The following is a 23,470-nucleotide window of genomic DNA, read 5'->3' on the forward strand; positions in this document are numbered from 1 at the left end:
AAGCAAGAAATGGCGAAAAAAGAAGACAGGCGCCATTTTGGTAAAATGGTCACCCCAGGGTGCTGTACTGCTGCTGAGAAATCAGCCAACAGATAAATTGCACAAAAGGTAGTGAAGACAAACCACTGCGAACAGCCATTCAAGTTAGTTAGTGTAACAAATAGTTACATGAGAAGTGGGATAAGGAGTTACTAAGTACCCACCCCCAGCAATCCACATAAGATGGTGCGTGCTGGGCCCACAAAGGAAAAAGGTAAGACAAACGTTGTCCTACTATTCTTGGGAACTGTAGTTCACACGAGAAAATGTATTTAAACATTTAGAGGAGTCCAAGGGACTCCTCTATGGCACTGCACAAAGGGTGCTGCATGTTACTATATAAAAAGAAGATGCCTACAGAGTTTACCAGACTCCATGAAAACATAAGAAACACAAAATCTTAGTTGGAGGCAGAAGGCATGAGTAGGTGGCAAAAAGACCCACTCACTCAGGAGGTTAAAATCAAAAAGGTCCCAGATTCCAGCAAAGGGCTGGGGGCCTCTAAGGTTAAAGGGAATTACCACAGAAACTGAAAATTCTCCCTAGCACTCATTGCAACTTGAACAAAATGCTGAAAAAATCTGCAGTAATTCCAGCATCAGCATTTTTTCCAGACCGGCAAAGCACAAGTCTGCCGGTAGGGGCACTGATCTACTGGCAAGCCTGAGTTGCCAGTAGTTGAGGCCACTACCGGCAGAAAAATGCTGGACTCACCAACACTGGTACTACCCGTACCAGGGATTCCGGAAATCCCATCCCATGGAGTCCTTTGGGAACTTACCGTCGCTCTGGCACCTTTAACATTGGATTAATACCGGGATATTGGGTGCAGAGACTGTAAGGCGGGTTTGCCCATAACCCGCCGGAATTACCGGCGGGTTACCGGCAAACACAGGAGGCCCAACAAACATTTTACAAGGGGCCGAATGACAATCATGAGATTACGCCACAAACAAAGCTTTTGAGTGTCTGTAGAAAGTTATGAAATGCTGAGAGATCCGTTTTAACATAAATTAGAGCATCAAACATCCAAAGTATCATTTTTAGATGGCCCGTTTTTTTAAAGAATTGGCCTCTGTGTTAATAAATGTAATGCCATTACATGTAAAGGAGAATAAGGTGTACGAGTAAGATACTTTTCCTTTTTAGTTGGGTCTTACTACAGAATCCCTGTTGAATCAGTGATAAGAACACATTCCCACGAAGTGAGGCCTAACCAGTAAATATCTGATTTGTTTAGTATATGCAACCTTCTTTTTCTACCTTCAGGTGCCTGTCTTGACCTTGGATTGCACTGTTAAACTTTGGTTTGGGTTGTAAAGCTATACTGTGTAGTCTCACATTGCTTCTCTGTCAAAACTAAATATGATGGGACTAGATCTTAAATTAATTGAGCATTTTGTAAGAGGATGTAAGAACTGTTTTTTCATATGACAAGTTAGTCACATAAGTTATCTTTCTCAAATTTGCCACAGTTTGATTACAAAATAGCCACCTATGTATGAAAATACTGAGTAGCTCCACCGGCAGTTGGTAAACGTCTTAATTTTTACACAACCATGATATTAAGCCACCTTCAATCCTTCTAATATAGTTAGGCTTGTCCAATCATACTCACAAGCATGAAGATTTTCAGAGCCTTGGAGCAAGTGGTCCCAGCAGACCCACATGGGATGTTCTCAGTGATTACTCTGAAAGTACCATTATTGCCATCACTCCCACAGTGGTCCTGAAAAAGAATGGTGAAACGGTACATTAGACAGAATCTAAGAAATACATGTTGCTCAACAGTCCTCCCTAGACTAGCAGGATTTCTTACCTGAGCTAAAGTGTACTCGCAGTCCCCATTGAAGTTGTAGCGCTTGCCATCAAATGTGACATAGTGTCCGTCCCCATACACAATGCAGGTTCCTAAACAGACCTTTTTGGTACAGTGCCACATCCGGTTCTTACAGGTGCTGTGGAGTACAAAGGAAAAAACATTGTGAAACGTTTTTGCCACACTGTAGTGTTGATTTACTAGTTTAACAATGTTTTTGTGAATGATGTTTCATGATTCACATCCTTTGTACAGTTTACTGCAGTCCTGCTTCCAGAAATGTCCTTGTGTTGAAGTAAAAGGTGAGTAGTGCTCAAATGTATATTTCTGGGGTGAAAGCAAGATGAGTGCAGGAAGGATGTGTCTCTTGGGAGCTCTGTGAAGGGCTTCTCTGAGTTCCATGCGTTAATATCCCCTCAAAAATATTGCCATACAGAAATATCGATATTAAGCCATGGGACCTGTGGGGGACAACCCTGCACCCCCCATAATTGTTTTAAATGTTTTAATGGAGCGGAGGACACCCCCGCAAACGCCGGTCCCAATAACCCCATATATTATCCCCACTAATAATATTGCCTATGGCCTTACCCCATGACATATATATGGCAATATTATTGGTGGGGATAATATTACCTGATACCCTCTGGTGAGGCCCTTAAAGTGGTTCTGGCCCTTGAGTCAGCCTAAGGAGACTGGTTTGAAAGAGGTTACTCTTTTAATAAATAATGGACTGTGCCTGAATGTAGACTAAAGTGTTTGCAGAGCCGGGTTTTGGCTGATAGACTTTGCCATGATGTGGCCAACAAATGTGATATGTTTTGTGTCTGCAGCCTGAGTGATGAGATGATACACCTGTATCTGCCATAGAGATGAGCCAAGTGAGGATAATAATGTGATGATCCAAGAGCCTAGTGTGGTACAAAATGAGTGCTGTCAGGGTGCGGCAGCATCAGAAACCAAATGGAGCCCAAACTGATAACTACACGGTGGAAAGAAAGACAGCAGCTTAATTATACGAGTATTCCACTGAATTATAATCAAGTTGAGGATTTGCTATGAACTAAAAGGCATATGCGTGATAGGGTGTGGAGTGAAAGGCCCTTTCACATAATGTTTATCTAGATTCTTCTCTTATATGATATGACTCAATGGCAAACATCAGAAGGGTGACAGAAATACATACATACATAGTGAAAGGCCGTTCTTGATGTGATTTCAGAAATCCATGGAATTATGGAGCATAATTTGATTCTGGTTGGTGAAAAGTGGCCCCTGACAAGCTAAGCCTTTAGGGGGACAGCTGATCAAGCATGAGCTACCACAATGTAAAGACTGAGATTTTCTTTCTTGAAAATAGGATACCTACTAAGGAAGTCTCATCAGTGATGCACGGCAGCATCAACCTGGTCAATTCTGAGCACCCCATAATGACTAAAAGGAATTTTCTTAATAAGCTCTTTAGTAATGTGGGGTTGAGCATTCCAGAGAAATATAGCATCCCCCACTTAACCCCCTGCTTCAGGATTCACGGGGTGATTGAATAGGATCGGCTCACATGTCCATGCTTCAAGCCACCGACTTTGGTGACCTAATTTCCACAAACGAGCCTGATGCAGTATTTATCACTAAAACATGGCTTACCCCAACCACTCACAACGTCCTCGACAGCCTCATCCCAACCAATTACAGCAATTGAAATGCCAACCACATGGGGAAGCTATCTACATATCCAACAGTCCCTGCACCTTTCTCAACCAGGTGCCTCTGATCTCCATGGAGATCCTCACTTGCCACTTTCCACTATCACACAAACAGACAGCCACTTTTGAGCTCATCTATCGCCAAACTCACAGGTATCGGTTGTTCCTTGATGATATCTCCAATCTCATCACTGAGGGCCAATTTCACACTCAATCATCTACCTTGATGATCTCAACTCACTAAGAATCCATGGACCATCAGCCTTGTCATTTCTGAGCACTGCACAAAGTCTTTAAAGGAATTTTTAAAATAAGCAGTTCAGTTATGTGGGGCTGAGCATCCCAGAGAAATTTAGCATTTAGGTCCAATAGCCTAACAGAACAATAATAGTAGAACACACAACAAAATAATGACGGGCTCTTGATGCAGTTTGGACCCGCACATTTACAAAACAGAGTCATGGTTAAGCTGGGTTTTGGTTCGAGAGCAAGATAGAGGAAAGTAATAGGAGGGATTTCAATGAATGGTGATGATGTAGAAGTAGTTGCTCAATCTGAATAGTCTATGGCTATTCTTTTACGGGGGCATGTTTAAACAGATGGAAGATGCAGAAGAGAGATCATTGTGCATATTCTCCTCCCATCTCATCCCTCACTTAATCCCATGCTTGAGGATTCATGTGGTGATTGAATAGGGTCTGCTTAATATGACATGTAAGACAGTGCTCTTCAACCAGGCTCAGAAGAGAGTGTCCGATCACATCATCAGCTCTGCCTTCTCAAGCTTTTCCTGACAATTTGACTACTTAAGGCATTGGATTTTTTCCCTTCCTTGCAGTGCTCTTCCAGCAGGCATGAAACTCCACCTCCTTCAGCTTTTCCCACAAAACAGTGACTATTTAAGGGCTTGTCTTTTTCTGAAGATGGGCCTCATCACGAGTTGGGAGTTAAGCAGGCGCTAATTCTACCGAGCAGAAGTAGCATTACCGCCGTGCCCCATGGCCCAAATAACACTGCATCACAACAATGCGAGCACGACCATAGGGCACCAGCGGTGACGTTAATTGCACCCTTTGGAAATAGCATCTATAAATGGGCTACTGCCGAAAAATGCTGTTCTAGTAGCGCTAACGCCTGTTGGCGCTGCAATCAGCACCAGTGCAATTAGCGCTGGCTGGAAACGTGTCACCACCGGAATTGGAAGCACTGCGGCAACCTTTTTGAAAATCACAATCCATCAAATATCAGCGCTCCCTGCAGCCATCCACACCAGCAAACCAGCTAGAATGTTTCAGGAGAGGGTCAGGGCCAAGGCAGCCCAAGATTGCATCAGAAAGCCAAAATCGAGTGAGGGTGAGCTGGTGGTGCTTGCCGATGAGGCAGTGGCAAAACACAATGAGCTATACGGGTCGAGGCAGCGGAAAACCTCCGCACAACGCCACACAACCATCTGGCACATGGTGATCCAGAAGCTTACAGCAGTGTCCAGCATTCCCCGGGACAGCGAAAACTGCAGGAAACGTTGGAACGACCTGCGGGTCCGGGGACTGCTGTCACAGCACTGGCAGGAGAGGATGGCCACTAGTGGAGGGACTGTGCTGCCACTTGCACTAACAGCATGGGATGACAAGTGCAGTTCTGTGTTGGACATGGGGGCATCGAGGGCATTGGAGGTGCGGAGGTGGGTCCCGGGAAGCCAGGAGGCAGAATGTGAGTCAGCCCCCTAACCCATGTGCATGCAACAATGACTAAAACAGCATGCCCCAGTTGACAGACCCATGAAATCAGCATTGCAACAGGGTGCAGTGAGTGGGTGCCACATCAGCCACCTACCACAGCATCCATGTTCCGGTGCACCAAGGCCACCCCTATGAGTCAGAGCAGTGTTGAGGATAGCCAAGGGACCTATCCACGTGCCATGCACCACATACCCATGGTGGGTGCACAGCAGTGTCCCATAGGGACCTGCCAGTGCCATGTACCCCACCCCCCCACCAAATAATACGTGCAGGGGCAACATGGGTGCATGGGGAACAGAAGCATGCAAGCCAGATAACAGATGCTCCAGCACCAACATCTTGCCATCCCCACACTGGCCAAATGCAAAGTCCCTATGTGTCCCTCCACATATCTGCACCTGTTTCCATCATTGTAAATCCACTTGCAAATGCTCCTGAGCAGGCCTGTCCATCATCTCAATAGCCGGTGTCCCACTTGTCATTGTGTATTCAATGCCATGCATGCCAAAACGCATGGTGGAATGAGACCTAATGCCATCACCTATGATGCACATAAGCAACGCCAGAGGCAACAGAGGACAAAGAGGCATCTGACCCATCTGTGAGTGCTCAGTCCCGCCACACAGACATCACCACCACCACCACTCCCCCCGGAAAGGGGCAGTCCTGCCACACATTGGCGGAAGACACAGCAAGCCACTCTGTCTCGCAGCAGGAGCAGACCCATTCCCACTGTCCAGCCCTCTAGGAGCAGCCCAATTTCATGTGACAACACCTCTACCACAGTGGACACCGCCACGAAGGACAAGCCACCAAGTCCCATGACATTGGAGGCACAGGGTGACAGCAGCAGTGAGTCTGATCATGCAGCAGTGCCAGCAACCCCTAGGCGAAGGTTCTGCCAACAGGCCTCTGCCACACCAGAGAGCCCACCACACCGCCGGAGCTTGCAAACGCCAGAGCCAGACACAGACACACTCTCCATTGGCTCACCACACCGACAACACCCCCACTCACCACCACAGCTCACGGCTACATTGGGTATGTTGATGTAGAGGCTGAGGAATATGGATCAGCAGCAATGGGAGATGGAGGACATTGGCCACACCCAATCCGGGCATATGCAGGCGATACATGATGCAATTCAGGGTGCAACACGCAGGGTGACGCAGGAGAATGCCAGGACCCAGAGGGCACTAACGCCAGCACTGATGGCATTTGGCCAAATGGTGAGTGAAATGACGGAGGGCGTCTGTGCTCTTGCAGAGGCCATCTGTTAGAGCAATGAGCTCCAACGACAACAACTCCAGGGGGAAGGCTCAATCTCTTCCCTTTCTACTACACCTACAAAGGTTTCCCAGCAAAGCACCCCTAGGTGCCAATCCCTGCACCAGATGTGCACCAGATCACCAGCTGCTGGTAGTCAGGGAAAGAGGCAACTGCCATAGTGATTGGCATGATTACTGTTGGCCCGCGTGCCCATGCCATGGACTCTTGGAGGGTGAGTGGGAGGGGGGATTGCGTGCTGGTTGTGGGCAGGGGGATTGTGTGCTGGGGTGTTAGTGGTGGGCAGGGCAATTGTGTGCTGGGGTGTTGGTGGTAGGTGGAGTGCTTGTGTGCTGGGGTGTTGGTGGTGGGTGGGGGTGGGGGTATTGTGTGTTGGGGTGTTGGTGGTGGGCAGGGGGAGTGGGGATTGTGTGCTGGGGTGTTGGTGATGGCCCAGGGGAGGGGGGATTGTGTGCCAGGGTGTTGGAGGTGGGCAAGGGGATTGTGTTCTGGGGTGTCGGTGGTGGGTGGGGGCATTGAGTGCTGGGGTGTTGGTGGTGGGGGAATGGCTTGTGATCCTGGGTGTTTTGTTGGTGGGAGGGGGGATTTTGTGCTGGGGTTTTGGTGGTGGCCAGGGGGAAGGGGGATTTGGTGCTGGGGTGTTGGTGGTGGGCGGGGGCAATGGGGATTGTGTGCTGAGGTGTTGGTGGTGGGGAGGGGGGATAGTTGGTGCAAAATGTTATATAAAACTTTGTTGGACATTAATAATGCATGGACATTCCCGATTGTGTTCATGTGCAGTTTATTCACAGTGCTGGCAGTGTACTGAGCCAGGGTAATATACTAGAAAAGAATTGTCTATTAGTGCCTGCCGGACCAGTCTTCCTTCCCTCACGTCATCCTTGGGAGTGGCTGCTCTGGCTCCTGCTTCATGCTGTTCATCTGGCTCTTCCTCTGGGTGTGGCCTGTCCACATAGGGGGATAGTGGCACATTCCTCCTTAAGCAAATGTTATGTAGCATTGCACAAACCAGAACAATTTTCCCAACTTTATCAGGGGCATACATCAGGGCTCCACTAGTGCGATCTAGGCAACGGAATCATGCCTTGAGGAGTCCAAAGGTGCGCTCAATGCATACACGGATCCGGCTGTGGGCATGGTTATAGGTGGTCTCATGCAGTGTGCATGGGTCACGCACATCAGCCATGCCAGGCTGCGAATATCCAGAGTCTCCTGCATGGTGTGGCTATCAAACATCAGTCAGTTGTCTCATACATGGGTCTGCTATCACAACATAGTGTGGCATTGTTGGCTGTGTCCGTGCACGTGTGAACCCCACCCATGCAATGTGTATGTGTGATGTCTGTGCAGCCTTTGTGTAAATGGTGTCATGCATAACTTTGCCTGTGCATGCACCCTGTGGCAATGTGGCGGGTGCTCTGTGGCATGTCCCAGGTGACTGCACGTGGGCACAGGATTGTGGCATGGGTGGACATGCTGTTGGGTGCTGCTGTGTGGATCTACGCAGTGCCACATTCCTGATGGATTGTGGTACATGTGGTCTAATGTGTCATTGTGATGGCAGCAGTGTGTACATCAGCGTATGTGTCCAGGTGTGTCCGACATGTACTCTCCCTTGAATGCCTCCCTTGAATGCCTCCTGTCGCTGGTGCAGGTGCTGCCAGTGCATCCATATGTCATGCCATGCTTCGTTTCAGTGTTGCCACCCCCTCAACCCTTTTTGCTTCACTGTGCATATTCTGACCTTGCCGCCCTTAAATGCAAGTGAAGGACGGCGGAGAGTAAGTGGAGGGCCTCGGGCGCACCCTCTGACAAACTGCCTGCCGCCTGCTCCAAATGCAGTACAGACTCTCTGTCCTCTCTAAGAAGAGAGCCTACATCCAAGCCGCAACTCGGCCGGACGTTTCAAAATCTGCAAGGAGCTAGCCAATTCTGCTGCAGTCTCTACCTCTCCTGTTCCTTCCCAGGCCCTCGGTACAGCCTTGGCTTTTCATTGCACTACTAAAACTCAGGACATCCTATCCACCCTCTCTTCCCCTACCTCCTTTTCCTCCTCCTACACTACTCCTGGCCCGTCTGAGGCCGTCTCTCCTTCTCCTTTCTCCTTCTATCACCTGTTCACCCCTGACGATGTTTCTAGGTAAGTCTGATCTATAAGAGTCTCATCAAATCAGGTTCTCCCCTGCTCATCCAGAGCTATCAAGGAACACATCGACACCCTTGATCCAGCTTTGGCCGAACTCTGCATTTTTTTTTTATTTTTTATTAAAAATGTTTGTTTTACTTTTCAAACCTTTCATTTTATCTGTATATCTTCAGACTCTTTCTTTCTTTCTTTCTCCAGATTTTGTGGCATACTAGTTAATATATCGTATCCTGTCCAGTTCAGCAATTCTTTTCATCCTTTCTTGTCAACCCATCTGTGCCTGTTCCATGATGTTATTCCAGTATGAAACCACAGCGTATGTCCTTTTTCTTTCCTTCCCAGCTAAGATTGAAGCCCATCTGTCTTCAGACGAGAGTGTTGTTTGGTTCTGGATGAACCATCCGACGGAAAGATTTATTTTCTCGTTTAGAACTGTGCATGTCATTATTATGTGGTATAGACTTTCTGTTGTGGCCACGCTTTATGCCCCCAGTACCCAGAAGTGCCATACTGAAGTCCCCCCATGCAAGTCAGTTCTCGCGCCTCCTCTCCCACCCATCACTCCCAAGGTACTCAACTACTCTGGCCACACCAGCCCCATGCACCAGGCCATGCCAGGCCAACTAGCCTATACCTCTCAGCCTATTCCAACTCACGAGAGAAACCTCAAATTACGCGCCAGACTCAATAAACTCTATGAACCACTTAGAAGATCCCTTCCCGCTATAAAGCGTACAATGAAAGCCCAACATACCAAGATATGTAATGGTCCCAATCCCCCTCACTCCCTACCAGTGAACATAAATATCCAAACTTTCAAGCTCAAGACAAATTCTAACTCATCAAATACTGCCCTAACTAAAATGGACCCTGAAGGACATTCCTTTAAGGGAGCACGCCTTAATGTAAGATCCCTAGTGGCACACGCCATCGACACAGCTGACCTAATTATAGAAGCCAATCTAGACTTAATTGCTATAACCGAGACCTGGTTACACAATGCGGCAGATCCATCACTCATGTTGGCCATTCCCGACGGTTACACCATATCCAGGCAGGACCGAGAAGGCTCCCGTGGAGGTGGAATCGCCAGTATATCCAAAATAAACCTATCATTACGATTAGACCTTGCCACAACCATGCAATCTTGTGAAACTCTCACTGCGAAAATCCCCATAAACAATACCCAAACTCTATCTATTCACCTAATTTACAGACCACCGGGTCCACTTGGAACCTTTGAGGAGGATCTGCACAGCCTTCTGTCCAACAATACCAAAACTACCTCACAATTGCTGGTACTAGAGGACTTTAACCTTGGCTTCAATGACCAAGCAGATGCTCATGCATCAACTATTGCCAATACCCTTAACACCTTAGGACTAACCCATAAAAGTTAACATCCCTACCCATGTGAAGGGCAGAATACTTGACTGGATCGCTGATTCCAACTGCTCAGCCATAGTCTCCTCTATTACGCCCCTATCCTGGACCGACCACTCCCTGGTGTCTTTTAAACTACTAACCACTAAACCACCCATTCCTGTCCTACAGGTGGCTCCACCCTGCCCCACAAGAAACAAAAAGAATATTACAGTGGATAAGATTATTCCCCTGATCCTTCCAACCTTAAATGCACTGCCAGACAACCTCGACCCTAGTGCATTGGTCAACGAATACAATAATATCATGCGTACTACTATGGACAAAGTTGCCCCACTCAAAATGCGAACAAGCAAACCCAAGGCACATTTAAACAAGTGGTTCACACCAGAACTTAAAGCCCTGCGCTTAACCAAAAGAAAATGCGAATCAGACTGGAAACTCTGTCCAAATGAGGAGAACAAAGTCAACTTAACCAACACCTCTCGGCACTACAAAAATGAAATCTGCCTAGCAAAGCGTAACTCTTACAATGCTCGCATTGCAAACTCTAACTCAAGCATGAAGGAACTCTTCTCCATCCTGAAAGAACTTGAGTCTCCCATTGCCATACCAGATACCTGTATTAAGGACCAGACCTGGTGTACAGATATCCAAACTGCCCTAGCAAATAAAATTACCACGCTGCAAAACAAAATCCAACTAAAAAAAGAATCCTTAAACCTCCCAAATAAGCCGCCACTCAATGACACCACCAATGACCATACCAACAAATTCTCCTTCACTAAAACTACCACCTTAGAGGTAGAGAAAACTATCCTTTCCCTCAAACCCTCGAATTGCAAAGGTGACATCTGCCCAGCGCAACTAATAAAAGACGCTGCTAGAGACCTCTCACCGTTCATTTCCAAACTAATAAACGCCTCTTTCGCCACAGGTAACATCCCGGCTAATCTAAAACAATCATGGGTGCTCCCGCTTCTCGAGAAGCAGACTCTAGACCCCCTCATCCCCACCAACTATCGGCCCATTACTACTGAAAATACTAGACAAGATTGCCTATACACAAATTCAAAGACACCTTGAATTACATAATATATTGGGATCTAGACAATCTGGTTTCCGTCCACTCCATGGAACCGAAACTGCCCTCATTGATTTAAAGACCCAAATAGATGAACTGAGAGACCAAGGTAAGACAGCACTCCTCCTTCTACTTGATCTCTCAGCTGCTTTCGATCTAGTGGACCACAAGGTCCTTTGCAAACACTTGGACATTGCTGCACACTTCTCCACCCATGCCAGTAAATGGATTGAATCCTTTTTGAGCGAGAGAAAAATGAGTCTTCTCCCCTTCGGCAGCAGCCGACCCTTCACCAATCATATGCGGAGTCCCTCAAGGCTCTTGTGTCTCACCGACCCTATACAACATATTCACTAAACCCCTCTTCGATGATCTGGACCTTCTAGGTATCACCTACACTAATTATGCAGATGATACACAGATTCTCCTCCCGCTTTCTGGGGATCACAGTAAGGAGAGGGAGTTGGTGAATAGGGTGTACCTTATTATTCAGGCATGGATGGCATCCCATGGCCTCTGCCTGAATGATGATAAGACCAAGCTGATTATCCTGGGCACGCAGGCCAATATCAACAAGTTAGGCGAGGACTACTCCATGTTTAACATAGATGGCAATAGCATTAAGGTTTCGAGAGAAGTAAAAACACTAGGTTCTATCTTGATTCCACTATGTATTTCACTAAACAAGTTAACTCCTTATCTTCCACTACAGCTTATACCTGTAAACTAATAAGAGCAGGTAAACCCTTCTTATCTAACGATAGTTGCATGATCCTAGCGAGAGCCTTAATATTATCCCGACTTGATTATTGTAATGCCCTTTACAGTGGTGCTAACAAAACTATCACCCAAAGGCTACAAATCTTACAAACCAATGCCCTCAGAGCTGCTCTAGGCATAAATATAAGGGAACCTATCTCCTCTATCAGACACCAATACAGATGGCTCTCCACCGACAATAAAACCCATCTAAAAATGATCTCCTTGACGCACAAAGCCCTCAATAACGCTGCTCCCAGCTACCTGATGGACAAAATAAAAAGAAAAATCTCCAGTAGGCCTACAAGAACTCCCAACTCCAACTGCTTGGTAATTCCTAGATTTAAACTTGCTAAAATTGGCGGCACCAGTTTCCCCGTGCTAGCCGCTAAATGGTGGAATGCCCTGCCACACAACTTGAGAACAGACCAACCATTCTTACACTTTAGAATGAATCTTATCAAACACCTCAATGACAAAAATATGTAATGCACTGCTAGACACTTGTGTTATGCTACTTTATCTGAATGTATATATGTATTATTAGAGATCTATCGCAAATGTAAATAATTATAGTAACATTGTATATAACTGACCGCCTCGCTTTATAGCAATGCCTCTATCTCTTGATCAGATCTGCTTCCTGCTAAGTCTGTACATACCTATCTCTCTATCACTGTAAATTATGTAACATTGTAATTCTTTGTAACACTGTAATTCTATGTAAGCTTTGCATATTCTCTTCACTGCGCCCGGTTACCCTTGGGTCTGGCGTGCATTACAAATAAATAAACTAAACTAAACTAAACTGTTGTTGCTCCATCGCTGCAAAATCTGCAGAATTTTTCGTGCTCTGGTATTATTTTCCGCGCAGCCGTGACTTTTCGTGTATGCAGGATATTCAGTCTCATCCTCATGAAGGTGTCTCTGATTTTTGCTGATGGAAAGTATTTTAGGTATTCTGGTAGTTTATTAATTGGTCTGATGTCTGTTGTGCTCAGGATATCCATTGCGTAATTAGACCTGTCCTTGATTGTCTTTATCCAATCATTTTCTTTTAGTCTTTTTTTTTGCTCTCTGTGGTCTATTTACGAGTTGGTCTCGTGATATTCCATGTGCTTCACAGTTTGCTTTTATTAAGTTTTTCCAGATTTCGAGGGGTTGAGCTATCATCCCACTGCTTTGGTCTTGTATAATTTCTATTGGCGTGGGGTGGTTCTCGCTTATTATATTTCTGTACATATCTATTTGCTTCCAGCAGACAAGAGATTGTAGAGATTGTAGAGCTAGTTCTGCTCGGATGCGTGGCATGGGGAATGATGTTGGTAGATTTAAGACTTTGCGCCAGAACAGACCTTCTATTTGTTGCCATACGTTTTTTTATATTCAGCATTGTCTCTGTGCCATATGTAAGTATTGCCATCACTTTCTGTTTGTAGAAGGTTGTGACTGGTGTCATGGAGAATTTCCTGTATTTTGCGTGTAGTACCTTTGCTTGGTGTGCTAGCGCAAGTGCTTTGCCTTTGAGGAGTGCAATTGATTCTGCTTCTATTGCCGATTGATTTAGCCATATTCCCAGATATTTTACTTTAGTGACTTCCTCTATTTTTTCCTTTCCAATGAAGAATGCATATTTTGGTCTTTTCTTGCAATGTTGTTTCTTCAAAGTCATAATTTTCGTTTTCTTCACGTTTATTACCAGTTGGTTTTTGTCCATGTAGGATTGTATATTTTCTAACGCTATCTGCAGGCCCCTTGGTGTTTTGGCAAGTACAACGATGTCATCTGCTTACAAGATGCATGTTATTGTTGTGCCATTCAGTTTCGGTGGGTTAATCCGGGGCGTGTAGATGCATTCTTCTAGGTCCGCTGTGTAGAGGTGGAATAGAGTGGCAGCTAAGGGGCAGTCCTGTTTTAGTCCCTTAGTTGTTTTTATGTTGCCAGAGAGTGTACCTTCTTTGCTCATTCTTATCTTTATTGAGGTATTCTGGTACAATAACTTGATTGGTTACAGGATGTTGCTTGGACATTCCCAATCCCTGAGTTTTTTCCAAAGGAGATTTCTGTTGACTGTCTTGAATGCGAGTTTTAGATCTATGAATCCCGCATAGATTTGTGTCTTAGATTGTATGGCTTGTTGTTTTAGCAGGTTCAGGATAAAAAGGTTGATAATGGTTCCTATATTTCTTATGAATCCAGTCTGTTTCTTTGCATATTTTTTTTCCTTAGTTGAGGAGAATTTTGCCAAATACTTTCCCTAACGGGTCTAGTAAGGCCAAAGGGCGGTAATTGCAGGGTTCTCCCACTGGGCCACTTTTGTAGATTAGAATTATAGTGGCTTGCTGCCACGTTTTTGGTATGTGTTTGGTTTTCTGGATGAGATTGAATATGCTGTTGCATATTGCGCCCCAGGCTTCCGGGTTTTGTTTGATTATCATGTTAGTCAAACCATCAGGCCCTGGTGATCTTGACGTGTTCAATCCCTTTATTGCTTCATTGATATCATCCATGTCCCACTCAAACTGCCATGTAGGGTTCTTTGGCTGTTTTTCATTCTTTTTGTTCAGTGTCTTTTCTCCATATAATTCCCTGTAATATTTTATCCAGCTTGCTTCTGGTACATTTATTGTCATTGCATCTTGTGTCCAGGGCTGTGCATTAAGTAATGTCCATAGCTGTCTTGCGTTCCGGTTACTCATGGCATGTAGCATGCTTTCAGCATCTGCTTGCATCATCATCGCCTTATTATTCTTCATCCAGTTTCTATGTTGTTGTTTAGCCCATTTGACTCTGCTTGCTGGATCTTTTACATTCTCTTTATTATATTTCTCAGGTCTTTCTTTTTTTGTGCAACTTTCGTATTGTATGCATGTTGATGGTATTGCATACTTTTTGGGTTCTTTGTGTCTCTTTCTTGTATGGGAGGAGGATCCAAGCATAGTTCAATTTTTGTTTGTCTTCTAAGTTATATTTGGTCATAATGTCTGGAAGTTTTCCCACATTCTGCTGGCTGATCCTTAGTCTGCTCATTCCTTTGTTTATCTCCATACTAGGTAGAAGACAGGTTGCTTTCTTCATGGGCACAATGTTCAAGACTCTTTTCAATATGTAATGGTCGCTGTTCAAGTTTTTGAGATTGTTGGCAGCTTTTATCTCTTTGTGTATCTCTTTCGACATGTAGATATAGAATATTATTGCAGTTTTTTTCCCCATTTGCCCAGGTTTCAATCATGCGTCTCCCTGTGTTGTCCATACAATCTGATCTGAGCAGTTGTCGGTTTGCAATTTCTTTGTTCCATTTCCTTGCTCTATTTACTAATGCATTCTTGTTTAATGCACAGCCTTCGCTGTTAAACAGATGTATATTTAGGTCGCCGCAGATGATAAATTCTATACCTGGGTGTGTTATTTTGGCTTGGTCAATTGTTGAAAATACACTATCTATGAAGATTTCTTCTTCTATTGCAATGGGATTCCAATATACATTGACTATGCACCAAAAGAGGTTTTTCCCCGCACCTCTATCAGAGTTATTTTTGACTTGAGTATTGGTAATTTTTATTGTGGTCGCCTGTACCCATGGTAAGATGTTTTCTGAGTTTATTATTTCCATATTAGCTGTGAACTTTATCATAGTCAGTAGTCCTGCTGATGGCCGGCCCTTTTCCCTTTGTATCGCCGGATTCATCAGTGTCGTGAATCCGTCGCATATAGGTTGAGTCGTTATCCAGGATTCCTGTATACATAATATATCACAGTCGTTTAGTATTTCTCCTGTGTCTCTAAATAAGTGCCTATGTCCACGTGTATTCCAGGAGCCTATTGAGAGCGGTTCTGTTCTCTGGTTCTTTCGTTGTTATCTTTGGCTGTTGTGGCTTTCCTGTTCACTTGCATCTGAATCATCTAATTGTCTCCTTATTCTTTTTTCTCTCCTTGAATCCTGCCACTTCCGCTGGATTTCTTCCTCTGTTCTGTTGGCATCTCTCTTGTTCCTTGTATGCGTCTCTTTTGGTGTGTTTCTATTTTCCTTTCCACTGTTGTAGTCTTTGTTTTTCTGTGGCAACATTTCTTGATTAGCGGGCTTCGTTTGGTGTTTCTCATATTTGGTCTCTTTCTGTTCTGGTGGTGCTAGGTAAAAGGCCTAGTTGTTTTACAATCATCTCATTTTGTGTCATCTTTGTTAAGGCTTTTTGGTTCGTAAATTCAATCCATACTTGGTCTGTTGTTATGTCATCAGTGAATTCAATGGTATGAATGTCTCTGGTTGATAAGTCTTTCATGTCCGGTATCACATGCAGCAGTCTTAGTATGTTTGTACGATTCAAAATCAAGTTGTCATTCTGTTTCGTTATTCTTTGCAGTTTTATCTTGTGTTGGGGACTTTTTGTTTTTCATATGGGTCTATGAATGTCGGCAGTTGTATTTTTGTTTCCGCTTCTCTCTCTGTCGCCTCTCGTCCTTCTCTTCTCTTTCTCTTCTGTTCAGTTGGAGTTTCATATTCATCGGAGCTGCTTTTTTAATCATACGTCAATTTTCCTCTTATTTCTCTTGATTAAATTTCTGAATCTTCTTGTGATTTGGTTATATCCTGTATTTCCTCATTTGATATTTCTTCGAGGGAGAAATCAAATAGTTTTGAATCATGCAGGTGGTTTTCGTCATAGTGATCTATGGTGATCGTTGAATCTTGGGTCATTTGAATTTGTGCCTCTTCTGATAGGTCAACAAATTCATCCTCGTGTACTGACATCTCCATCAGTTCTTCCATTAGTTTTTCTTCGCTTTTGATTTCAATCCTTGGTGGTTCTATTTTCTTTGTCATTTCCCCATTTACCATTTTTTGCGCAGACTTTAACTTTGGCGTTTCTTTTGGTTTTTTCCCTGCACTTTCTATCCCGGGGATTTTTAGGTTTCTCAGGAACGCGCGTGAGCCTGCTTTTCTTTTGTTTTTTCCGTGGGTACTTGTTTTTGTTTTGTCTTCTCCGGTCTTCATTTTACTTCCTTTGCTGAAGATGTCGTAAGTTTTGGGTTTTTCCCAGTTGTCTTTTGTGGACTTCTCTGTTGGATTTGAAGGCTCGGTCAAATCAATTAGGTTTCCCACTTGGTTGTTGTGTGAATTATTTTGTTTATTTGTTTCTGCCTCATCATCTGGAGCTGTATTCTCTGCTTCTTTTTGCTCTTTGTTGTTCGGTTGGTTGCATATTTGTTCTTTTGTTCACTCGTTCTTTGTTTCCTCGGAGAGCTTCTTTCGGTCATCATCGTGATCAGCGCGGGCGTTAGATCAGATTTTCCAGCGCGTTCACTCCTTGCAATATCGATTAACCTTGCTTGCCATAACTGGCTGGCATTTGCTTCTATGTCCAGCCGTTCCTGCAGTTTCTTCATATATGCGTCTTGATGTATTTGTTTCGAGTGTATTAGTGCCAGTAAGGTTGCTTGGTCCTTTATTGTCTCAGTTAGAGCTTCTTGCAGTTTCATGTATGGAATTAGTGATTGGGTTGTTGTCGTAATTAGCATATTTTGGAGGTCCAGCATTGATGGATTTGCCATTTCATTGTTATGGCCTTTCTCGCATCCACATATGTTTGGTGTGGATGATTCCTCCGGATAAAATGACATGTTATTTTTTCTAAAGGGTTCCTCTGTAAAGGGACTGCCTTTAATCTTATGATCTTTGCGTTCCTTCTCCATTCTTTTCCTGCTTTCTTGTGTTTCTTGTGCATTGGGGTTGTTTGCAACTATTGGATTGTGCTGCTGCTTGTTGCCAAATACCTCTTTCCTTTTTTCATGGCTCTTCATAAGATTTTCGATTTCCGTGGTTTTCTTTGTTCAGCATCAGTTGTGATTGTCTTCTGCTCTCATAGAGTGATTGCCATTTTCTTCTTGCCTTTTTGGCTTTCTGTTGCTGTGTTAATTCGTCCTCTTCGTCCTCTTGTGTCATCTTACGTTTCTGTATTTCTTTTCCATCTTTCTGGTCCTCGGCTGTGGCTTTTATTTCCTTTTCTTGTCTGTCGCTTTCTATGTCCATTTTAGCTTCGCTGTTTGTGGGCGTAGGATTATTTTGCTCCTCAGTTGTTGTAGGTTTAGCTTTGTAATCTGATTTCCTGTTTTCGATTGCTGTTTCTTGTCTCTGCTCTATTAGGTCTCTTTTCTCCTCTGTATTGTTATATTCCTGTTCATCATGTTTGTTTATTCCAATGTCTCTATTTGTATCACTTTTTTCGGTTAATGCAGGGGTGATTTCCTCTGTTATGGGCTGTGCTCTAGCTCTTTCGTTTCCTTTGTATATGCTTTTAGTGGAATTCTTGTCATTGGACTTTGGTGTCGTATTTTGTTTACAGTCCTTATTTTAGCATTCCTTATCTGTTATGCCAAATTCCATTGCTGAATCGTCACTTGCTTCTCCGTGGCTTTTGCCCTGTTTTCTGCTGCCTTTACTCTTCATATTAGGAGTGCCCGTGTTCTTTGTTTGCAGTCTGGTTTGTGGGGGGGTCATTTCCTGGTCTAATAGTAGATGAATTGGAGCTATATTGTGCGTTGTAAGTATAGTCGCTTGCAAGAAGGTGGCCAAGATGGCCCGCAGTCTCCATCTGTGTGCAAGGTTAGGCTGAGGATGTCTTGATATGTGCTTGAATCCGCGTTTTTGTTGGTGCCGTTTGGAAAAGTGTGGATCAAAGGCCGTATAGGCCCACAGTCTCCACCAGAATGTTGTTGTATTGTATCCAGAGGCGTAGGTGCTTGCTTCCCGCTAGGATTTTTGCTCTCTAGATAGAGACTAGTCAGGCCTGTTATCAGTCTTTGTGGGTGTCACAATGCACTATGAGGATACGTTGGTTTTTCCTTTTCCTCTCTTAGATGTTGCAGTTACTGCACGGATGGTTCCTCTGCGCATCACTCAGGCATGTGTCACTAAAGCTGTTCCCACGGGGAGATGGTGCCTGGACACCAAAGTTTACATGTAACCACCAAGGACCCCTTCTTTGCGCCACCAAACAGCCATACAACAGCCTGCACCCTTTACCCCGACGGGCTTAACGCCGCAAGGGTGGATTGTGCTGTGCTTTGTGCCGAGGGAAGGTCACGTGGTCAATCACGTGACCGCAACACCACAGCTCCGCATACTCCTGGAAGCGAGCGTTGTTCAGCGCGAGTTCTTGGTAACTCCAAGCGCTGGTTTACATGCAGCAGCAGCAGGCTGGAAAATGTTCGTTCCACAAAGCAATTCTTCACACTGTACAATTCAACTCCTGTAGTGATTTGTGTAGCGTTACTTCCACATCCGGCTCAAAAATTCTCTGGGTATTGGAAACTCTGCAATCACTCCTTTGCCACTGGAACTTTCCCCTCCCCTTTAAGCACTCTCTTACGCACCCCCTTACGCACCAATCCTTCCTCTCTGGCTATCGTCCGATCTCCATTACTCCTTTCCTGGGCAAACTCTTATAAAAGCTGGCCATCTCCCAGGTTAATCTACATACTAAATCTGTTGGTTGCCCCCATGAAGACCAGCCTGGCTTTAGAGCTTTCAGAAGCATGGAAACTGCTCTCCAGAACACCTGTGAACACTTGCTCTCCAATCTTGACTCTAATCTCCCTTCCAGCCTTATTCTCCTTGATCTATCCTCTGCTTTTGACACAGTCAAACAGGCCATCCTGCTTAATTGTCTCCAGTCAAACCTTAGTATTACTGATGTAGAGGAGCAGCCAATTGTCTCTGCAGGAAGTCCTGCCCCCCTACTACCTGTATACTGGAAGCCTGAAATAGTGCTATGTTTGACACCAGCAGTTGTGACTATTCTGCATTGTCTTCAAGAAAATGTACCCACTGAGTAAACTCTATAAAATGTATTCCCGAAGCAGCAATAATCTCTTGGAGGAGATACCTGAAGGAATATGAAAAAGAGAGAAAGAGGAGTTGTTGATGTCATAAGAAACGAGCATGACGCAATGAGAAGACTGGCTGACGATGAAAATGTATGGACCTTATAGAAACTGATGACGAAGTAAACAATCGTGTAAACTTTCATGTGCAAAGATTGCACATGTGAAAAGCACTGCAGAAAATGCAAGCTGTTTAATAAATGTACAGATGCAGCAACGCAGGTAGAATAAGTGATCATAGAAGCTGGCTATACGTAGTGAATAGACTGCAGGCAAATCCGCCATTATATAGCATCTCGTAATGCTGCCGGTGTTTCCTCGTCCGCCTGCAGGCGGGCGGTGTTAAACCCGCCAGGTCAGACCTGCAGGAGTCGGGATCAGGCGGTCCGGAAACAACGATGGCGGCGGGTTTACCGCCACCTTTATTTCCGGACCGCCTGAGTTGTAATGAGGCCCATTGCCTTCTTCCTGAGTTGGTCTGATTATTAGAGTATGGAGTTATTCTGTTCCCATCCACCTACATGACACGCTAACTAAATTAAGGCCCACATAGTCGTGTGGTAGCAATGATAGGATGGTTCAGACCCATTGACCTGTTAGCTCTAGATTTTCAGACGATCAGACTTTCTGCACCATCTAGCCGGAAGATTGCAGGGTTTCCTGTGGAGAGCGGCCAAAGATGAAAACTTGCAAGAAAACCGAGAAAGTGGGCAGGATCCCTCTTTGATGAAATCCCTACCTTGTTTCTAAAAGCGCTTTGCGCATGGAAGGCAAAAGTGGTCGGTTGGAGGAGGAGACGTTAAAAGACCGAATGGTGATTAGATTGAAGGAAATGGCAAATTAAGGGGACAGGATTGTGGTAATTTAAAAGTAATAGGAAAAATTGAGTAGAGAGAGAGATAAAAAAAGCACCCAGATGCCTGACCCAAGGGGGTCTAGAAGAGGTTGTCTCACACTCCAGTCGGAGTCCCTAGGCTACGTGTAAACAGGTTTACATAAGGAGATAAGCTAAATCCTGTGACAGGATATTTATTAGCGACAAGGAGAAAAAAGGTGATCACGCAGTATTTTTCAATAAAAGTATAATGTCGACTAGTCTGTCTGTGTTTGTGTTGAGTTAAGGTGTTGAAAATTGATATATGTTGAAAATGAATTGAAACAAAGTTAAGGATCTTAAGGAACAAGTGGTTCGAACCGATCCAGAGATAGACAGAGGCTTAAGCGGCGATTGTTGGAGCGTGCTCATATTTGTTGTTTTAAGAATAGTGAATATGATGAAAGTATTTTATAAAACCTGGTACGTATTCACAGTCAATTGAGACTTGTCAAAATAGGAGACACTCCTCTGATGCATTTATGTAAGACATTGCCAAAGCACATGTCCAAGCTCAAACAGTATAGTGCGGAATGGGTGAAAGGCACGGCAGATAAGTTGTTCATGCTGTGGCCCAAAAAGGGATCATTGTCAAAAGCTGTATTGCAACACATGACCACATGCTTGCATGAGGTTTACAAGGGGGGAAAATTAGAGAAAAGGTTAGCCATTTTAGAGCTTTGGAAAAAGTACCAGGAAGAAAAGGAAGATCCACCACCTAAGGAGTGGATGCTTAATCAGTGTAAGGAGGAAAGTGTTGAGTCTTCAGCTCCCCTTGCCTCGCCTGAAGTGAAAGGCACTAGTACGGAAGAAGTAGGGTTGTGTCCTTTAAAGGAACTCCAAGCAGGGACGGGGTATAGTACTCTGATATACGAACTGCCTGCTTATAGGAGTGATGATAGTCCAGAGGAGAGTAAGAGGAAAGAAGAGATCTTTAAGATCATACAAAGTAAAGAAGAGAAGAGTGAGCGGTCGAACATATCGACGGAAATAGAAAGACAGATTAGGAGATGGAAAGGGGAAAAGGACAAAGTTGACGAGGTAACACTCGTGCAGAACGAATGAATGGGATGACAAATATTATTCAAGATAGATGGGAAAATCATCAAGGAAGTAAAGCAAAGGGAAGATAAGGACAAACGAGATAGAAAAGACAGAGAACAAGAGCAAAGTTTGAAGGAAGATGAGCACAAATGAAAGAGCAAGGATTGGCGAGAACAGATGTATCAGGAGGAGCAAGATAAGAAACAGGAACAGGCAGAGGAGCAAAGAAAGTATGACAATAGGCAGAGAACAATAGAAGATAGGAATAGAAAAGAAAGGAAGAGAGAGGAGGACGAAACGCAGATATTAATGGACAAAGGATATAGAGATGAAGAGAAGAGGAGGAAAGAAGAGCAGAAGGAGAGAAGACAAGAAGAGAAAAGTATTAGAAGGGAGACAAGAAAATGAAGAGAATTAGATGAAGAGTTAGAACGAAGAAGGAAACAGAGGGACTTTGAGATTAGCCTTGTTCATAAGGAACAAGTAGAGCCAAGCAAAGCAATACGATGGGACAAAATAAAAGTTTCTTCCGTTAAATGGAACAGCATCAGGGGCATCTAGAGTAGCAATAGTAGAGAATTCTGATATAGGAAGTATAGGAGACCTAGTTTCCAAACACGAAAGGAAAAAGAAAATCCATTCAGCCTTGAGCACAGAGCCTTATCCATAAGCAGACTGGACTTAGATAAGGGAGAAGGGGATAAGAGTCATACTACTTGGGTATTAGACATGTCAGATGAGGAAAGAAAATCCTTCCTTGGGGAAGAGTGAGGGAGCACATGTGCCCCCGAGGGAAGCCTGCAGATGGAGAAGGAAGTAAGATGGTCCAATCTAGAAAAACCTAAGGATAGGATGCCAGATCCCATAGCATATCTAGAGCGTCCCAGAGAACGATCATATGATGAGAGGGGAGAATCACTGCCATATGTGAGCAGGTTGAGATATCTACCAGTGAGAAAGAAGGACAGGGGCGATTGTCCATGCCATGAATAGGCAGATGATGGGAGCTGACTGCGGGTGAGGATTTACACAGTTTCCCTTATTGGAAAAAGGGGGAAGGAGACCACAGTATATTCCATGGCCGCAGATGGATAGGGATAATTTAAGGTGCAAGCTCCCGAGTTTGACATTGGGTGCTGTGAAATGGATATATCAGTTAGAAAGAATGACAGGAGGAAACATGCTGGCCATAGGGGACATTAAGGATCTCTTGGCAGCTATTCTTGGGGAAAGAGCTGATGACATATGGAGCAGAGCAGGCTATTTAAGTGTGACATAACAAAACACAGCGTACAATGGAACGCCATTCAATAATTGGAAAGCAGATGTTTGGAGGGCTCTCTGTGTGCAATATCCCAACACACAGGTGCAATTATGACACATAAGATGAAGGAAGATGAAGACCCTCTTGCCTACATTCAGGATATTCAAGAGTGTTGGCAACTTGAAACACGGGAACCGTGCAGAAAAACAGCGGCAGTATTTTACCACATTTTAGGTCAGGGAATGCCCAAGACAGTACAGAGGCAACTGAAGAAACAAGTGGGAATGGAAGCGAAGCCATAGGCTGAAATACAGTTGACGATAGTGCATCATTGACGGCTGTTGCAGGAGAAAAACAAGAAGAAAGATGAGGCTAGGAGAATAGAGGAAGCCAAATTAGTTCAGAAGAAGCTGTCGAAAATTGCCATAGAAGGGGTGGTATTGACCAG

The 23,470-nt window shown here is 44.4% G+C and overlaps 1 protein-coding gene across 1 annotated transcript in view; it reads right to left on the reverse strand.

Annotated features, from left to right (window-relative positions):
• LOC138505067 (mucin-5B-like) overlaps nt 1-23,470 on the reverse strand; it is a 490,455-nt gene that overhangs the window by 101,056 nt on the left and 365,929 nt on the right. The window contains exons 16-17 of the mRNA XM_069625390.1: nt 1,859-1,997; nt 1,658-1,768 (exon numbers count right to left, since the gene is read on the reverse strand). Of these exons, the coding sequence (XP_069481491.1) occupies nt 1,658-1,768; nt 1,859-1,997 (250 nt within the window). The remainder of the gene's footprint in view (nt 1-1,657; nt 1,769-1,858; nt 1,998-23,470) is intronic.

The sequence above is a fragment of the Ambystoma mexicanum genome, chromosome 11 (genome assembly GCF_040938575.1).
Source record: "Ambystoma mexicanum isolate Mex_15411 chromosome 11, UKY_AmexF1_1, whole genome shotgun sequence".
NCBI lineage: Eukaryota > Metazoa > Chordata > Amphibia > Caudata > Ambystomatidae > Ambystoma > Ambystoma mexicanum.